Here is a 16,877-nt window from a genome sequence, read left to right on the forward strand (position 1 = left end):
ACATCATTTTTTGTGGTGGGAGGGGGTTAGTGACCACTGGGGGAGTCAGGGGAGGTCATCCCCGATTCCCTCTGGTGGTAATCTGGTCATTTAGGGCACTTTTTGGGGCCTTATTCGTGGAAAAACAGGGTCCAGGAAAAGTGCCCTAAATTCTCGCTACAAACGCATATTTTTTTTCCATTATCGGCGAAAGGTGCCCATCTCTGATCGGCCGATAACCACGCCCCAGTTCCACCTTCGACACGCCCCCATCAACTTTGTCCGCATCCGCGACGGAGTGCAGTTGAAAACGTCCAAATTCGGCTTTCGATTATACCGCTTTATTCGTTTTTGTGAGATAAACGTCTATCTCCCGATTTGGGTCACAATATAGGCGTTTTTCTATTTCGATTATAAGCAGGATAGTGTCCAATACAGTCTATGGTTTGCTGTGTTGCAGATTGGAGGCATCTAGGTTAGGTCGGTGGGGAATGCTTTTCTGAATAAGTAGGTCTTTAATGATCTCTTGACGTTTAGATGGTCGTAGATTGATTTCACAGTCTTTAGCAGTGCATTCCACAATTGTGTGCCTATGTAGGAGAAGTTGGATGCATAGGTTAATTTGTATCCGAGTCCTTTGCAGCTCGGGTAGTGGAGATTCAAGTAGGTACATGATGCTCTGGTTCTGTTCCTGGTTGGGAGATCAATCAGGTCGACCATATATCCTGGGACTTCACCATAGTTTCTATGTTCTATGATGTTTTTAATTCCCCACCCCCAGTCCCTTTCTTCACCTGATTTCCCTCCGTCTGTGTGATTGACTTTACTTTCCTATTAAACAATGGAGTTCCTTTCCTTTTCCTGAATGTTTTGTAGTGTGTACACCACTCTGCTTTCCACAGCCAAGTCAGAGCAGTATATCAAGAATAAATTAACTATAAGCTCCTCAGGAGGATACTCTGATGGCATATGCATGTGACAGGAGAAATCTTTAAGGAGATGAAGTTTAGGAATGATTTTATCACAAGAGATGTATGTGTGAAGGTCAAATTGGCAGCTATTTATTTTATATCTGAGGTCCTTTTCACCTTTTTCTCCATTTCTCATTTAAGCAGCGTACCTACTTGTAAACCCGCTTGTATTTTTGTTGTTGACTCTATTTTATATAGACATAGGACTAGATTCAGAAAACAGCACTCAAAATTCCACTCCCCAAAAATCAGCGCTAACTGGAATTAGATAACAAGAGCATAAGAACATCCATGAAGCCCAGCATCCTGTCTCCGACAGTGGCCAATCCAGGCCTCAAGAACCCGGCAACCCCCTCCCCCCTCAAAATTTTGTTTTTTAAAATAATGTTCAATGGATTTTTCCTTCAGGAATCTGTCCAAACCCCCCTTAAACTCCGTAAGGCCAGCCGCTGCCACCACATTCTCCGGCAACGAGTTCTAGAGTCCAACTACACACTGAGTAAAGAAAAACTTTCTCCTATTTGTTTTAAATCTACCATATTCTAGCTTCATCTTGTGTCCCCTGGTTTTGTTGTTGTTTGAAAGTGTAAACAAACGCTTCACATCTGTCCACTCTACTCCGCTCATTATCTTGTAGACTTCTATCATACCACCCCTCAGCCGCCTTTTCTCCAAGCTGAAGAGCCCTAACCTTCTCAGTCTTTCCATGCCTAACTGTTAGGCGTGAGAAATACGCCTGCTGAAAGCCGGTATAAATGCTGATGCCTAACTTAGGTGTGGATTGACCTAATTCTATAATTCCGCGTGCAACTTTTTCCCCCTGGCCACGCCTCCTTTTCAGATTACATGCTATAAAAGTTATAGATTCAAAATGTCGATGGTACTTGCTAACAACCTAAAGTTAAATTTTTAAATAAGCAAGTGAACCTCTCTTTTTCAATTCCTAATTTAAGTTTGGAGGGAAAAGACTTCAGATGCTCAACATGCTCTGTTGAATTCAAATTAACAGTGAATGGTTGATTGCTGTGTATCCACTATTACAGAAATTTCTTCCCGATGTGGATATTGCATGAACTCCTCATGAGTCAAAAAAACCTCCAGGGTTTATTAATCTTGAACATGTATGTATAATATTTATATTTTCTCTCTACTATGAAGAGGAAATGTATTAGTAACATAGTAGATGACGGCAGAAAAAGACCTACACGGTCCATCCAGTCTGCCCAACAAGATAAACTCATATGTGCTACTTTTTGTGTATACCTTACCTTGATTTGTATCTGCCATTTTCAGGGCACAGACCGTAGAAGTCTTGCCCAGCACTAGCCCCGCCTCCCAACCACCAGTCCCGCCTCCCACCACCGGCTCTGGCACAGACCGTATAAGTCTGCCCAGCACTAGCCCCGCCTCCCAACCACCAGCCCCGCCACCCAATCTCGGCTAATGTTGAGAATGTTGAGCATCTGAAGTCTTTTCCCTCCAAACTTAAATTAGGAATTGAAAAAGAGAGGTTCACTTGCTTATTTAAGAATTTAACTTTAGGTTGTTAGCAAGTACCATCGACATTTTGAATCTATAACTTTTATAGCATGTAATCTGAAAAGAGGGCGCGGCCAGGGGACATGTATTAATTCTTAATGCTGAGCCATGATATAACCGGCGGCACGTATCTGGGCTGTAGCGATGACTGCGGGTGGGAGCGCTCTACAGAATGCTTCTGTTTCGCTTCAAGCTTCTTCAGTTGCAAGCGGAGCTTTATAGAATAGCGTGCAGTAAGATGCACGCGCAACTACCAATCAAAGCCGACTAACTGCAAAAACTGAAGGGCCCTTTTGCGAAGTGGCAGTAAGCCCGACATGGGCTTATCGCATCGCTAATCTGCAGCTACCAGCCCCTGAATGTTAGTGTCCAATTATTGCCAGTTAAGGGCATGTTAATCAATGTGGCCCATCTTGGGCAGATGCTCGAAATTCAGCGTGGAACGTTCGGCACAATACAGAGAATCCAGGGGATATTGTACCGACAATGGACTGGATTCTATAAATCACGGCCAGAAAAATGAGCGCCAGAAAAGATTCATGCTTAGCGCCGATTGCTGTGCCCAGATTTTATGCTCCAGACTTACGCCTACTGGAACCTGGTCTAAATGCTGGCGCTGAACTTGGGCACGCCGACCCACTCTTCTGTAACTGCAGGTGCAACTTTTTGGAACACCCCTGACACTCCCATGCCCTTCCCATGGCCACACCCTCTTTTGAGATACACGCTATGGGATTTAGGCACACTGCCTTATAGAATAGCCAGATGTATGCTCAAATTCTAATGGGTGCCAATTAACTTCAATAATTGGTTGCTTGCACCCAGGGGCATAGCCAGATGGCCAATTTAGGGTGGACCTGAGCCCAAGGTGGGTGGGCATGGAATTTGCCCCCCCTCCCCCCGTTCCCCTCCAGTTTGCTCCTCTCTCCACCACTCCCTGCCCACAAACCCCAAATATTAACTACGTGAGCTGGCGGGGATCCCCAAACCCTGCCAGCTGAAGATTTCCTCCTCCTCCACGAGCAGCCAGCAACTTGCCTCAAACTGATGCTGTTGCCGGCAGCCTGTGCATGCTCAGTACTATTGCATGTGTGAAAACTGAGCATGTGCAGAAGGCCGGTCTCAGCTTCAGTTCAAGGCAAGTGCAGCTGGCTGACATTCGGAAGAGCGCTGGCTGCCCAAGGAGAGAAAATCTTCAGCTGGCAATGTTTGGGGATCCCCACCAGCCACAGCAAGAGTGTCATAATTTTGGGTGGGCCTGAGTCCAAAGTGGGTGGGCCCCGGCCCACCTGTGGCTAAGCCACTGCTTGCACCCAGTTATTGACAGTTCTGAGCTTGTTATTCAATTCATTTGCATGGGCAACTCAGGAGTTTGGGCAAGCAAATCTGGGTGCCATGTATGTATAAATCATGACTCCATACAACACCACTGAGGGTAACAGTGCACCAGATGTAGACTACTAATCTCAGCTAGTGTGGATCTACTGTAAATCATAGATATTTCACTTCAGTTGAATATAAGAGAGGAAAAAGGCCTCCGAAGTCTGTGTTTCCTGATAGCACCTGCAGACAGTCTTCAATCATTGGCCAAAAAAAACCTCATCCTCCCCACCTATGTCATGAATACATTTTTATTGATTATTCTTAATTTTTCAACCATTACAATTTCATAGCACACTTATCTCAACAGAATCCTGCTCTTCCATTCCCGATGGGGCCCTGTTTCACTTTAAAGCTTCGTCAGGGGTAGCGTATCTGTGAATTCTTTTTCTATATCCAAACTCTTTTCAGTTCATGCAGCGTACCGTGACTCCACCCAGATTCTGCCCCAAATCTGCCCCCAAATACATCTGCACATGGTCACATAAAAGCAATATACCTTCTTCACAACATCCCCTAATTCTAGAAACTCGTGCACCCAATTTTATGCTTAGCTTACAAATAAAAGTTATAGGATACTGTCAGTTGCATGATTATTCTATACATATAAAGCAGACACGTGTTTGTTTGTCCGTGTCCGAACTTCTCTGGCCCCCCCAAGGAGCTACAGTCAACAAATCCAGAATGCAGACTATACACACCGTCGCCGAGCTCATTGTGTAGTTTGAAGCGATTCGGTTCACGGGGGCACTCAGGGGAGGGGTAGCAACACCTCCATCCATTAAATGAATAGGCTGCAGGTCGGAAAGTTCTTTCTTGCTGTTGTTTGGGACAGGTGAGGGCTTAGAGACTTCTGGGGAGAAACACGGACAGCAGCTGTGCGGTTGCCCATCTCTCATTCTCTAATACCCTCTTCCCTAACAATTTCAGTACAAGGGAGGTTCAGAGACTGCTGGGAACAGGGTACAGCACTGCGTAACCCTAGTAGCGCTCTAGAAATGTTAAGTAGTAGTAGTAGTAGTAGAGAGAAAGTTCTGAAATCTCCACTCACAGGACAAATCCCTCTGCTCAGCACCTTCTCCACCACCGCCAACTCCAGGCTCCGCCCTTTCTGCCTCGCCTTACCCTATGCTTGGAATAAACTCCCTGAGCCCATACGTCAAGCCCCTTCCCTGCCCACCTTCAAATCCTTGCTCAAAGCCCACCTCTTCAATGTCGCCTTCGGCACCTAACCATCATACCTCTTCTCAGAAAATCTAGACTGCCCAGCTTGACATTTCGTCCTTTAGATTGTAAGCTCCTTCGAGCAGGGACTGTCCTTCTTTGTTAATTGTACAGCGCTGCGTAACCCTAGTAGCACTTTAGAAATGTTAAGTAGTAGTAGTAGTTAAGTATTGGGGTCAGACTGGGAAATGTGTGTGTGTGTGTGAATTCACTACTCCGCCAGGGGAACGCTCCTCAAAAAGGGCGGGAAACTGAATTTCAATATGCCCTTGAAAAGAGGTTGTGTTTTGACAGGAAAACTGTGAAAGCCAACCAGCAGGCATTTGCTAGAGTGCAAGAAACAACTAATCAAGAAATTCAGCCTAAACAAATTGACTGGAAAAAGAAAAGTGCTAGGTAGGGATCCAGTCTCCACATTTTCTGATTTAAGGGAGTATTAAACTCAATGTCAATGTCACCCTTTCTCACACACCCCTCAGCAAAACACCCCACTGACAGTCACCCATTCTCACATACCCTTCAGCAAGGCAACCCCAATCACACACCCCAGAATAGCACCCCCCCACTCACACTCACCCTCAGTACCACACCCCCACTCATACTCACCCTCAGTACCACACCCCCACTCACACCCATTCTCATACACCCCAGAGTAGCACACCTCCACGCACACTCACCCCTCAGCAGTACACCATCACTCACACACCACAGAATAGCAGCCCCCCCCCACTCACGTTCATCCGTTCTCATACACCACTCAGCAAAACACTCACACTCACCCATTCTCACACACCTCTCGGCAGAAACTCCCCCACTGAAACCCTCTTCACCAGTACAGCCCCATTCACACTCATTCATTCTCACACTCACCCCTCACACCTTGCTTGCTTTTCTCAGTTACAAAGTACTAACCTATCACTGAGCAACACCAGTGGGACAGCTAGTTCATTTAATAATCAGATGCTAATTGACATTAAAGAATTATTGGCCATAATCGGTATTAATTGGTGCTAATTGTCACAAATCAGCAGTTATATGCATGCATAACTGCCCTACATTGGTATCCTATAAACTGTGCATGAAATATTCAGAGCACATGGATTTGGGAGGGGAATGGGTGGGTTATGGGTATGCCCATAAGTTGCACACATACTGCCTGATATTCAGCATTATATATCTGGCCAGGAATGGGTCTTGGCCTGTTAAGTAGTGCTTAACAGGCTATCCTCAAATATTCAGCGAGAGATAGTCAGTTAATATTCGTGGACAGTGCTTAGCGGATAACCAGCTATATTGTGTGATATAGCCAGCTATCCACTAATATTCAGCACATTGCCAGCTAAGCTTGGTGGCCAAATTGGGCCTCCGAAATAGCAGGCCTGTCTTTGACTGGTTTCAACTTAACCAGCCAGCACTGAATATTGACGGCCGGTTCCACGTTAGGAGTCACGGACCAAGAAAGGGATCTAGGTGTCGTCGTTGATGATATGTTGAAACCTTCTGCTCAGTGTGCTGCTGTGGCTAAGAAAGCAAATAGAATGTTAGGTATTATTAGGAAAGGAATGGAAAACAAAAATGAGGATGTTATAATGCCTTTGTATCACTCTCCATAAGGCGACTGCACCTCGAATATTGTGTTCAATTCTGGTCGCCGCATCTCAAAAAAGATATAGTGGAATTAGAAAAGGTGCAGAGAAGGGCGACGAAAATGATAAAGGGGTTGGGACGACTTCCTTATGAGGAAAGGCTAAAGCGGCTAGGGCTCTTCAGCTTGGAGAAAAGGCGGCTGAGGGGAGATATGATAGAGGTCTATAAAATAATGAGTGGAGCTGAACAGGTAGATGTGAAGCGTCTGTTTCCAAAAATATTAGGACTAGGGGGCATGCGATGAAGCTACAATGTAGTAAATTTAAAATAAATCAGAGAAAATATTTCTTCACTCAACGTGTAATTAAACTCTGGAATTCGTTGCCAGAGAATGTGGTAAAGGCGGTTAGCTTAGCGGAGTTCAAAAAAAGGTTTGGACAGCTTCCGAAAGGAAAAGTCCATAGACCGTTATTAAATGGACTGGGGAAAATCCACTATTTCTGGGATAAACAGTATAAAATGTTATGTACATTTTTGGGATCTTGCCAGGTATTTGTGACCTGGATTGGCCACTGTTGGAAACAGGATGCTGGGCTCGATGGACCTTTGGTCTTTCCCAGTACGGCAATACTTATGTAAGATGCGCACCTAAGCACTCTTCGATAAAGTGTCTTCTAGAATTGCACTTAGCACTGAGTTTTTTGCGTGCCAGTTACTGAGTTCTGCCCTTAGCGTGTAAATGCAAGGGCCCGTGCACAGGGGGAGGTGCATGGATGGGGTATGGGTGGGTCCTACATTTATGCGTTAATTTACAGAACTGTAAGTTATGCACTAAAGTGCTGCATTTATGCATTTATACCTGCTATTGACATGTTGAAAGCGGCACACTTAAATGTTGCTATATAAATGCCAACTTACGTTCAAATCTGGGCTCCCACCCAGATGCTGTTACAGTATTATTGCTTAGTGCACTGCATTCTGGCACCTGCGTGCCCCGGTTCTGTACACTGTGCATTTATTTCACTTATTTTTTTGTAATGGCATTTTTACCCCACATTTTCCAGAGGCGTCTGGTTCAATGTGGCTTACAAAGAGGGACGGTAACAACATTAACATGCATTGCCGGTGTGTTTATTTTTATAAAGGCACATGTTACCTTGGCAAAATATCACCAACTAACTAGCTCTCTCAAAACAATATTGTTGTGCACGCACTGCCTTTGCAAAATAAGCATAAATAGACACATTTTTGATATTTTATTTAGGCACCCTGTTATTAAATTCCCTTTTAATAATTATAGTGACTTTATTGCATCTGCAGTTCAGTATCAATACCTAAGTTTATGCAAATAACATATTCCTGGTAAACATTTTAAAAGGCAAGGGAGACTTGATAATTGTTATCTTTCTTGCCCACATCTTGCATATAAGCCAGTTAGATACACGAACCACCTACATTTTTCAGTCTGCAAGGTGAATGCATTGAAATAAACACTGTTTCTGAAGACCTTTTGACTCCTGGAAGTGCCATCAGAAGTACATAAGTATTGACAGACCGAAGGTCCATCAAGCCCAGGATCCTGTTTCCAACAGTGGCCAATCCAGGTCACAAGTACCTGGCAGAAACCCAAATAATAGCAACATTCCATGTAGAACCCCAAAGAGTAGCAAGATTCTAGAATTCTAAAGAATAACAAGATTCCATACAGAGGTGTATAGGAACATTCCATTTAGAACCCTAAAGAGTAGCAAGATTCCATTCAGAATCCTAAGTACATAAGTATTGCCATACTGGGACAGACCAAAGGTCCATCAAGCCCAGCATCCTGTTTCCAACAGTGGCCAATCCAGGCCACAAATATCAGGCAACATCCCAAAAAAGTACAGTGCATTTTATGCTGCTTATCCTAGAAATACTGTCAAAAACCTGCAGCTCGGCTCTACTAACTCCGTAAAAATAGCAGTGGATTTTCCCCAAGTCCATTTTAATAATGGTCTATGGACTTTTCCTTTAGGTAGCAGTCCAGACCTTTTTTAAACCCCGCTAAGCTAACCGCTTTTGCAACGAATTCCATCTTCCTTACCCTACTCCACTAGACTGCTCCTGTTAGGTTGGTAGGGGCTGGTGTTTCTCCACTCCCCGTGGTTGACTCTTGCAGGTACATTTTAAAACAGGATTACACTAGAAACCGTTTTCATGCTTAAGTTATTATTGAGTGACAAATCTCAAGGCAAGGGTAAACAATCCCTGAAGTCAACTCCCGAAGAATAAACAAACGAGTGAAATGTTCCGGGGGGGGGGGGGGGGGGGGGGGGGGGGGGGGGGGGACCTGGTCACCCTCTTGTTTTTTTCGTTAGGGATTTTTCAACTATCGTATGCATTCGTGTGGGAGCTCAGGAGCTGTTTTCTGCAGAACCAATTGACCTCAGAGCTGGAGCAGCATCAAAGCCGGCTGCTGCAGAGGGAACCTGTGGCAGCCCGGGAGGGCCAGCGAGGCTGGGTGCCACCGAAGGACCTCGGGGCTGCCCACGAGCCTCGAGGGGGAAGGAGCCAGCGGCGAGAGTGGCGGTGCTCGGCTTCGATCTCGCGACTGTGTCGCGCCAGGGCACCTGTGGCGATCCGTTCGCTTGCTGGAGAGGGAAGCGGCCGGGGGGTGGCGCGGCGCATCCCCTCCACCCCCCGGGCACGGGAGGAAGGTTGAGGGCGCAGCGCTGGCACGTGATCCGGGGCGGCGGCGGCGGTGGCGGCTCCGGGGGCTGCTCTCTGCCAAGTTGGCGGAGCTCGGGATCAGCTCCAGTGGGAAGAGCACCGATCCCGCCTCACGATTCCGCCTTCACCGCTGGACCACTGACAGCTGGATTTGCTTTTCCTTACGTTTTGCAAGTAGATTGATTGTGACTTTGATCCCAGAATATTTTCTCTCTTTGGATTTTTTGTCCCCTTTTTCACTTGATTCTGAGCTGTTAAAATATATTTTTATTGGGTGTCTGGTTTTTCATCTCGCATGGTCTTTGGCTCAGAGTTATGCACTTTTTAAATTCGCTGTTTTCTCGATCACACGCTGATCGCTTCGGGTCGCAGCAGAATCCCTGAGGGCATTCAGATCAACTTGGCAGAGAGAGATTTGTTACACCAGAGACAAGAAGCTTTGGATCAGCAGCAGGAAAAGTTTTCCGTCTGAGGCAAGGTGAAAACTGGCAAATATTTGCTTCCTGGATCTAAAACTTCGAGATCTATACAACATGTGAGGAAAACCAGCAACTTCGCAAAACCAAAATTGATCCCATGAAAGGGTAAGAAATCCCACGTCTTCATTTGCTAAAACGGTGGCAAACAGGGGTCAGAGGAAGTTTTGGAGCCCTCTGAGTCACCTTTGGGGTGGGGATGGGGATGATCTAGATCACAGGCCTATAAGAATGGGACCCCAGAGACTTTTAAATGTGATTGTGGGGTGCTAAATCCAACACAAACAACTCCTACCTGGACACAAGGAAGAGGTTTGCACAGTGTCCAGGGTAAGAAATCCCATTTCCTCCTTTGCTAAACGGTGGGAAGCAGAGGTCAGAGGAAATTTTGGAGCCCTATAAGGCTCCTTTGCGGGTGGGGCTGGGGATGATCCAGATCACAGGGGAACCCAGATACTTTTCAATATAATTGGGGTGCAAAATCCAACACAAACAACTACCTGGACCCAAGGAAGAGGTTTACTCAGTATTGGGGGTGCTGAGCACCCACAGAGCTGGCTCCTATGTCGGACCCCCCCTCCCAAAGCCAGCGGCCCCGCTGCACTGCCCACACATTTGCTGAAGAGGGAGAGCTGGGCTCTCGTGTGCTGAAGTTGGTAGCACGTTGGGAAGGAGTGAATGTGAGTGTGAGTGCGTGCTGCTGCTGCTGTCACTTTCTCTTTCGTCGCACAGGTCTGCGAGAACAGCCCGAGGAGTAATGCTGATCAGGGCACTGCTGCTGCTCCCCCGCTCTCCCCGGCCTTCCCTTCTGCTTCACTGGGCACTGCTCCCCCTCTGGGCTCTTACTCAGGTAAGCGCTGCTTCTCTGAGTTTTGGATTACCCTCCCCTCCTCCCCCACCCTAGACAGAGAAAGGGGTGGTGGGGGGGAAGCCCTGGTACATGTGGCCCCAACAGTGCGATTTATTACATCCTCGCTCTCATACTGCACCTTAACAGAGGAAAGAGGTGGGAGGCGACAGGTGAGGCATCCCGGGCTTGGTGCGTTCAGGGACTGTAAGGGACATTCAGTAAGTGGGGCTTCTGTACACAGAAAAGGAAATACGGTACATCCAGAACCATGCTAAAGAGCGTATCAGCTTTCCCTACACTTGCCAACACCTATGAACTTAATATACTATCACAGGCGTTTGGAAGTCTAGTTGAGGTGATACACGTGTGTATATATATATATATACACATACACGCATGTATATAATATAATATAATATAATATAATATAATATAATATAATATAATATAATATAATATAATATAATATACCCTTACATTTGGAATAGCGATACCAGTTATTTTTCCAAGGAAAAAAATACTGATTTTTTTTTTGTCTAAGAAGGTAAGGGCTCAACATCATTTTTAGTCTCAAAGGTTTATCCAAGGCAGTTTATCACCGGTAGCACCCTCTGTGAAATGTTTCATGGGGCAACTTTATGCAAACAACTTGCAAATCGCAATCCATGCTGCGGTATTGAGAAAGGAAAGTGTTGCTACTGAGAGATTTCCAAATGTAATTACCCTAAGCGATGTTCTGCATAAACAAATCACTGAAACAGAACTCAGGTGAAGATATGATTTACCCTCTACCATACAGCAGCAGCAGGAAATGAGAATTCACACAGAAAAAAAGCTGAATCAGCTTAGCCCACAGATCAGACCCTAATATCTTGTGATTGGCGGATTTAATTATGGGGGGGGGGGGAGCTACCTTATATAATTAGATCAATGGCAGTAGCAGAGAAAGGCATGGACTGATACATTTTTCAAATATTTAGTTTTCTAGTAATAAAATGTACTTTGGAAATAATAAGCATGAATAGTCAAGATGCTGTTTCAGAAAATTTCAATTGCGATCAATTAGACTGCCCCAATTTGTCTGCCCCTACTTGACTGACTGTGCATTTGTCCTTTAGATTGTAAGCTCTTTGAGCAGGGACTGTCCTTCTATGTTAAATTGTACAGCGCTGCGTAACCCTAGTAGCGCTTTAGAAATGTTAAATAGTAGTAACTGTCCAACAGTAAGTTAGAAGGAAAAGGAATTCTTCTGCAAGGTTTGCTTCAGAAGTGAATTTTTATTCTAAGAATATCACTTTATATAAAAAAAAAATAATCGGAGTACTAATTGGGAGCTAGGGGAGTGTGAATGTGTTAATATTTCATCTCTCGGCAAAAGATTGATGAGTGGACGTCGATGGTTGCAATGACCTAGAATGTCAATCTTGAAATGAGGATCCACAATTAGAATCTCTTCATGCTTAAACAAAGGTAATTAATGTACATGCAAAGAAACAGACTCTTGTCAGATCAATTAAATTAGGCGTTGATTAACATATACAGGGGTGATAAATCTAGAAATTGGTGCCCACACTGGGTGCCTGGATGCAGTGTGGCTTATACAAATTCTATAACAGCATCTAGACACCCAGATTTGGTTATACAATTCTAAGCAAACAGGCACATAGTGGAATTGGAAAAGGTGCAGAGAAGGGCGACAAAGATGATACAGGGGATGGGACGGCTTCTCTATCAGGATAGGCTGAAGAGGCTGGGGCTCTTCAGCTTGGAGAAAAGGCGGCTGAGGGGAGATATGATAGAGGTCTATAAGATAACGAGTGGAATGGAACGGGTCGATGTGGAGCGTCTGTTTACGCGTTCCAAAAATACTAGGATAAGGGGGCATGCGATGAAGCTGCAGTGTGGTAAATTTAAAACGAATTGGAGGAAATCTTTCTTCACTCAACGCGTAGTTAAACTCTGGAATTCGCTGCCGGAAAAGGTGGTTAAGGCAGTTAACTTAGCGGACTTCAAAAAAGGGTTGGACGGCTTCCTGGAGGAAAAAGCCATAGAATGTTATTGAATGGACGAGGGGATAATACAGTATTTCTAGGATGGGCGGGACAAATTGCTTGTTCTTTTGGCCGCTGTCGGTGACAGGGTGCTGGGCTCGATGGACCCTTGGTCTGTCCCAGCATGGCGATGCTTATATGTACTTATAAGGTACGCATGCCCAGTTATGATAGGTTAGAGGCTGGTGTGAACAGGTGCGTGCAAATGCGATAAGTGAAATGTACATGTTAATTGGTTGCTCAGTTTTGTCAGAAACCAAAACTGAAACTGCCCCCCCCCCACTTGACCAAAATATCCTCCTGGTGGTGGCAGTGGCCCCCTCGCTCTCTGCCCCCCATCCCACCCAACCACCCATAGACCCACCCTCCCTCCCTGGGCCTATGTTGGGAAGCCCTAGTGGTCTAGTGGCTTCTTCAGGGGCAAGGATGATCCCCACTCATTCCCACCCCATGCTGCTGCTCCCCGTCGCAGTGGCTGCCAAGACTTCCAGACTGCTGCAGGTGGTTCCGGCAGCCATTGTGCGATTGGAACCAGCATGGGCAGGGATGAGAGGGGAACGTGTGCTGCCCCTGAAAAGGCCACTAGACCACCGGGGCTTCCTAAGGTAGGGGTGGTCGGGCAGGATGGGGGGAGGAGAGTGATTGTGGGGGTGAGGAAGTTTCGGTTTCGTTCTGCTTCCGGTGCTGAATCTGGTTGGCCTTTACTATAAGGTGCATGCATCAGTGTGAGGCGTGGTCATGTCGCAGCCAGGATCTGCCCACGTGTACACCACCTCCTTGCAGATGGGTATGATGCCACTTTTGTGCCCTTATAGATTATTGCTTAGGGCAAGTGTGTGCGTAAGTGGCAATTAAGATGCCGTGCATGTGGCACCTAACCTCTGGCACAATTATAAAATTGCCCTTAATGCCTGTATGTGTTTTATTTTTGTATACGTAACGGCTGAAAAATAAGCATTGAAATGTATAAACACCTAAGCTATATCTCTGTAGTTAATTAGGTGTTCTTCCAGGGTATAAAACATGTATTTACTAGCAGTTAAGCCCGTTAAAATGGGCGAGATTTCCAGCTACCCTCCTCGCCGCCGCTCCCTCCCCCCTCCGTGCCGGGCCACCCCCGCACTGACCCGACAGCACCTCTCACCTCCGTGTGAAAGCACTGCAGGCAGCAGCAGCTCACTCTGCTGCTGCCTGCAGCACTTCCACACGGAGGTGAGAGGCGCTGTCAGGTCAGTGCAGGGGGCCCGATACGGAGGAGGGTGGGAGTGGGGGATGGGGGGGAGGGTGGAGGTTGTTGCGCGCGATGTTCATTTCCAGGCGGCAGCGTCCGACAGTGACTCCGACTCCGTTTCCCTCTCTCTTCCTCCCTCTGACATCATCATGTCTTGACGCGAGGGTGGGACAGAGAGGGAAGTCTCTACTGCGCATTTGCAGGTGTGTTGGTCACTTGCCGTTTATATGTTTGATTTATTTATTCCAGTCTTAAACCATCAATGTTTATTGGTGGTTTTGCTGCACAGGCACTATTTCAACATGGGATAGGAGGCAACGTCCTTCTGTGGATTAGGAAGTAGTTATTGGATAGAAAACAGAGGGTAGGGTTAAATGGCTATTTTTCTCAATGGAGGAGGGTGAATAGTGGAGTGCCACAGGGATCTCTGTACCGGGACCGGTGCTATTTAACCTATTTAGAAATCATCTGGAAAACAGAATGACAAGTGAGGTGATTAAATTTGCAAGTGCCACAAAACCATTCAAAGTTGTCAAATCATGTGCAGACTGTGAAAAATTACAGGGAGACCTTAGGAAACTGGAAGACTGGGGCATCCGAATGGCAGATGAAATTTAATGTGGACAAATGCAAAGCGAAGCACATTGGGAAGAATAATCCGAATCATAGTTACCTGATGCTAAGGTCCACCTTAGGAGTCAGCGCTCAAGAAAAAGATCTAGGTATCATCGTGGACAGTATGCGGAAATCGGCGGCCAAAAAAGCAAACAGGATGTTAGGAATAATTAGGAAAGGGATGCAAAATAAGACTAAAAATATTGTAACACCTCTGTATCTCTCCATGGGGCGACCTCACTGTGTTCAATTCTGGTCGCCATGTCTCAGAAAAGATATAACGGAATTAGAAAAGGTTCAAAGAAGAGCAACCAAAACGGTAAAGGGGATGGAGTTCCTCTTGTATGAGGAATGAGGAAAGGCTAAAAGGTTAGGGCTCTTCAGCTTGGAAAAGAGACGGCTGAGAGGGGATATATGACTGAGGTCTATAAAATCCTGAGTAGTGTAGAACAGGTAGAAACCATTCAAAGTTGTCAAATCATGTGCAGATTGTGAAAAATTACAGGGAGACCTTAGGAAACTGGAAGACCGGGGCATCCGAATGGCAGATGAAATTTAATGTGGACCAATGCAAAGCGAAGCACATTGGGAAGAATAATCCGAATCATAGTTACCTGATGCTAAGGTCCACCTTAGCAGTCAGCGCTTAAGAAAAAGATCTAGGTATCATCGTGGACAGTATGTGGAAATCGGCGGCCAAAAAAGCAAACAGGATGTTATGAATAATTAGGAAAGGGATGCAAAATAAGACTAAAAATATTGTAACACCTCTGTATCTCTCCATGGTGCGACCTCACCTTGCATATTTTATACAATTCTGGCCGCCATATCTCAAAAAAGATATAGCGGAATTAGAAAAGGTTCAAAGAAGAGCAACCAAAATGGTAAAAGGGATGGAACTCCTCTCGTATGAGGAAAGGCTAAAGAGGTTAGGGCTCTTCAGCTTGGAAAAGAGTCGGCTGAGAGGGGATATATGACTGAGGTCTATAAAATCCTGAGTAGTGTAGAACAGGTAGAAGTGAATCGATTTTTGACTTTTTCAGAAAGTACAAAGACCAGGGGTCACTCAATGAAATGACATGGAAATACTTTTAAAACAAATAGGAGGAAATATTTGTTCACTTAAAGAATAGTTAAGCTCTGGAACTTGCTGCCAGAGGATGTAGTAACAGTGGTTAGAGTATCTGGATTTAAAAAAGGTTTGGACAAGTTCCTGGAGGAAAAGTCCATGGTCTGTTACTGAGATGGACATGGGGGAAGCCACTGCTTGCCTCGGGATTGGTAGCATGGAATGGTGCTACTGTTTGGGTTTCTGCCAGGTACTTGTGACCTGGATTGGCCACTATTGGAAGCATGATACTGGGCTAGATGGACCGTTGGTCTAACCCAGTATGGCTGTTCTTATGTTATGTTCTTAGTATGTACATTTGAGCCACTTACGAAAAAGACACAAACACTGAATGCGGGATACAAGATAAGCCAAAGGAAGGCTGACAGAGCACTAGGGGAATTGGTGTTTTCCTGGTGTTTATCCAACAGAAACCTATTTCAATTGTTTTTTGTACGCATAATAGTGTTTTATTGGAGTTTATTGATTAAAACCTAAAATCAGAAGACCACATTTTAAGTCAGAATTAAAACAAACACAAAATTCAACTACCTTGCAAATCCATACTGTAAATCAAGGGCGTCGCTGCTATGGGGCCACGGGGGCCTGGGCCCCCGTAGATTTGGCCCTGGACCCCCCTACTGATGACCCTTTCGACCGCCCGCCCGCCTGCCCGCTCGCTCGCCGTCGCTGTTGCCGTCGCCTACCTGTGCTGGCGGGGACCCCATCCCCCGCCAGCCGAAGTCTTCTTCTTTCCTTTCAGGTTTCTGAATCTGACGTTCTGCATGTACAACGTGCAGGACGTCAGACTCAGAAACAGAACGAAGCCTTGCGCCGGAAGAAGAGGACCTCGGCTGGCGGGGGTTGCGGTCCCCCACCAGCAAAGGTAGCCCACGGTGACGGCAGCGGCAGGGGAGGGTTGGCGGCGGGACAGGGGGTCGAGAGGGTCGTCGGCAGGGGGGGTCCATGGCCAAATCTACGGGGGCCCAGGCCCCCATGGCCCCACGTAGCTATGCTACTGCCGCACGCTAATTGATTAGTGCAGGATTGGCAAGAGCTCTTACGGCCTACAAAATAGGAACCAGTAAGTACTTGCGTGTGAATATTTTTAAATAGCCATTAATAGGGAAAAAGGAAAAAAATCAGCCATTTTCCAG

At 46.0% G+C, this 16,877-nt stretch overlaps 1 protein-coding gene across 2 annotated transcripts in view; it reads left to right on the forward strand.

The window, feature by feature from the left end:
* The first annotated feature begins 9,154 nt into the window (after nucleotides 1–9,154).
* Nucleotides 9,155–16,877, forward strand: part of PRIMA1 (proline rich membrane anchor 1) — an 86,583-nt gene continuing 78,860 nt past the window's right edge. For both annotated transcript variants that reach the window (XR_003943379.1, XM_030214906.1), the window contains exons 1-2: nucleotides 9,155–9,973; nucleotides 10,598–10,715. Coding sequence is in view for 1 of the 2 variants with exons in the window: in XM_030214906.1 (XP_030070766.1) it covers nucleotides 9,966–9,973; nucleotides 10,598–10,715 (126 nt within the window). In the remaining variant the exon portion in view is untranslated. The remainder of the gene's footprint in view (nucleotides 9,974–10,597; nucleotides 10,716–16,877) is intronic.

Source organism: Microcaecilia unicolor, chromosome 9 (assembly GCF_901765095.1).
Source record: "Microcaecilia unicolor chromosome 9, aMicUni1.1, whole genome shotgun sequence".
Lineage (NCBI taxonomy): Eukaryota > Metazoa > Chordata > Amphibia > Gymnophiona > Siphonopidae > Microcaecilia > Microcaecilia unicolor.